General features: G+C 27.3%; 1 protein-coding gene across 1 annotated transcript in view; it reads right to left on the bottom strand.

Moving 5' to 3' along the window:
* Positions 1-2,500, bottom strand: part of ptprna (protein tyrosine phosphatase receptor type Na) — a 69,870-nt gene that overhangs the window by 42,050 nt on the left and 25,320 nt on the right. Inside the window, 1 exon segment of the mRNA NM_001130588.2 lies at positions 454-579. Coding sequence (NP_001124060.2) covers positions 454-579 — 126 coding nt within the window.

Here is a 2,500-nt window from a genome sequence, read left to right as displayed (position 1 = left end):
AAAACAAAACAAAACAAAACAAAACAAAACAAAACAAAACAAAACAAAACAAAACAAAACAAAACAAAACAAAACAAAACAAAACAAAACAAAACAAAACAGCAGACAAACATGTGTTTTGTGATGAAAAATAAAATAAAATAAAATTAAATTAAATTAAATTAAATTAAATTAAATTAAATTAAATTAAATTAAATTAAATTAAATTAAATTAAATTAAATTAAATTAAATTAAATTAAATTAATAAACAGCAGGCAAACATTGCTTTTCTGACGCTGGTCATTTGTAATGCAAATAAAACAAGAATGGCAATCACACATTGCTCCTTCAATGGAATAATAATAATAATAATAATAATAATAATAATAATAATAATAATAATAATAATAATAATAATAATAATAATAATAATAATAATAATAATAATTTCTGACCCGGGTGCCACTTAATACCTGTTTTCTCCATGTTCTGTAGCAGCTGTAACACCAGAGTCAGTCTTTTTATCTGCTGAGGACTCAGGTCTCGTGGATCCACACCGAAACCCTTCAAAAGACTGCCCAGCTGTGTAAGAGTGTCATCTACAACACACAAACAGACACAAAAAATTATAAATGTTTACAAAGCCAAAACATCAGCAAGCATCCTCAATACCAACTAAAAAACCAATTAGAGAAAAATAAAATGCATTACTGAGATTTAAACCATGACTGTGGTTTTACAAAGCTCTATTTTTTCAGCTAATACTAGTCTGGGCTTCACAAAAAAAAAAAATAAATAAAATAACAATAATAATAATTTCTTGAGGGGTTAACATTAGGTAATGATTTCTAAATGGAAACACAGTCATAAAATACAAAATAATAGTATATACATATTTTTTTTTAATTATTACTATCATATTTTATAAAGCACCTTGAAAACGTTATTCTCAAAGCTCTTTATACTTTAAAGATACTATAGCAGAAACAGAGGTGTTATATATATATATATATATATATATATATATATATATATATATATATATATATATATATATATATATATATATATATATATATATATATATATATATATGACATCAGAAACGTTGTAAATAGAATAAAAAAAACTTATCAAAAACACACAAACAAATGGCAAAAACATAAAGGAACAATCTTTCATTGTATCTGGGAATGTGAGTTGATTAAGATTTTCTGGCAAAATGTAATAACATTAATCTCCTCAATTATTTTAAAACCAATTCCAGTTACACCTGAAATATGCGCTTTGGGTTTATTTCCTGTAAGTTTATCATTACCAGGTTATAAAACTAAAATGATTGATACGTGTCTTGTTACTGCAAGGCGTTTGATAGCACTATTGGAAGAACACAGAAAGTCCATCGATTGATCACTGGCTAAAAGATTTGACACATTACATTGCACTGGAAAGAATAACCTACAGTATAAAGGGAAAATTAAAAGAGTACCATAAAATGTGGGATCTGTTTATACAATTTTTGGAACATAACTATACAGTGGCACAAGCAAATACGTTTCACGCTATTAGTTAATTGATTGATATATGTATGTGTATTTTTATACAGTATGTGTTTCTTTGCCTTAGCCCATGTATAACAATACATCTACCTGTTAAACTGAATCTGGATGCTTTGGGGGAGGGAGGGGGGAGAGTTAAAATGTAAAAAAAAATTATTTTCATGCTAAATTTCAAGTGTTTTTTCTGCAATAAAAAAGTGTTAAAAAACACACACAAAACAGCTCACAATAGGTAAGTCTAAAAAAGTGAGTGTGTTTATGCAAGACCTGCTTAATGTGATATAATACTGAAGCAAAAGGGTCACATTAACTATTGGGAACTGTTATCTGCTTTGTATGCTTGTATCTGCAGTCAAATATAGAGACAAAATCATGAATGAAATCAAAACATTAGCACTCTGTAAAAATTAAATGATCAATAATTCATGGTGACACATTTTTGTTACTTTAACTAGGTTAACAAAGAATCAAATAAATTGTTTTAGTTTCACACGATTAAAATTTCAAGTCTGTTTTCATTAAAAGGTCATCTGATTTCAATTTTTAATGCAGCAAATACTTTTCTACATAAAGCAAACCTAAAAAAATGTGAATTTTTATGGAATAAAATGACATTTTAACCATGACTGTGGTTGTATCTGTAAAGAAACTTGAAATAATGTGTTACTTTGTTTATGATTCTGAATTTGTTTACTGTTTTTGTGTTGTATTTTAATGTTGTGTTTTGTATAGGGTTTGATTTGTTGAATGAATTAAGTTGTTTGGGGACTTTAATTATGACGTTAAAATTGCGGAGCCTACCGGATGTATATATTGCGTGTAGTAATGAATGAAAACAAGTATGGAACGCTAAGTGAAACACTAGCTGCGTCCCAAATCGCATACTTATGCACTATTCTACGCCATTTTGTAGTATAAATAGTGTAAGTAGTGCGTTCACACTGAAAACTCTGAAAATAAT

This window comes from Danio rerio, chromosome 9 (genome assembly GCF_052040795.2).
Source record: "Danio rerio strain M-AB ecotype USA chromosome 9, GRCz13ab, whole genome shotgun sequence".
Taxonomy (NCBI): Eukaryota; Metazoa; Chordata; class Actinopteri; order Cypriniformes; family Danionidae; genus Danio; species Danio rerio.
This window is presented reverse-complemented; position numbering and strand designations above follow the sequence as displayed.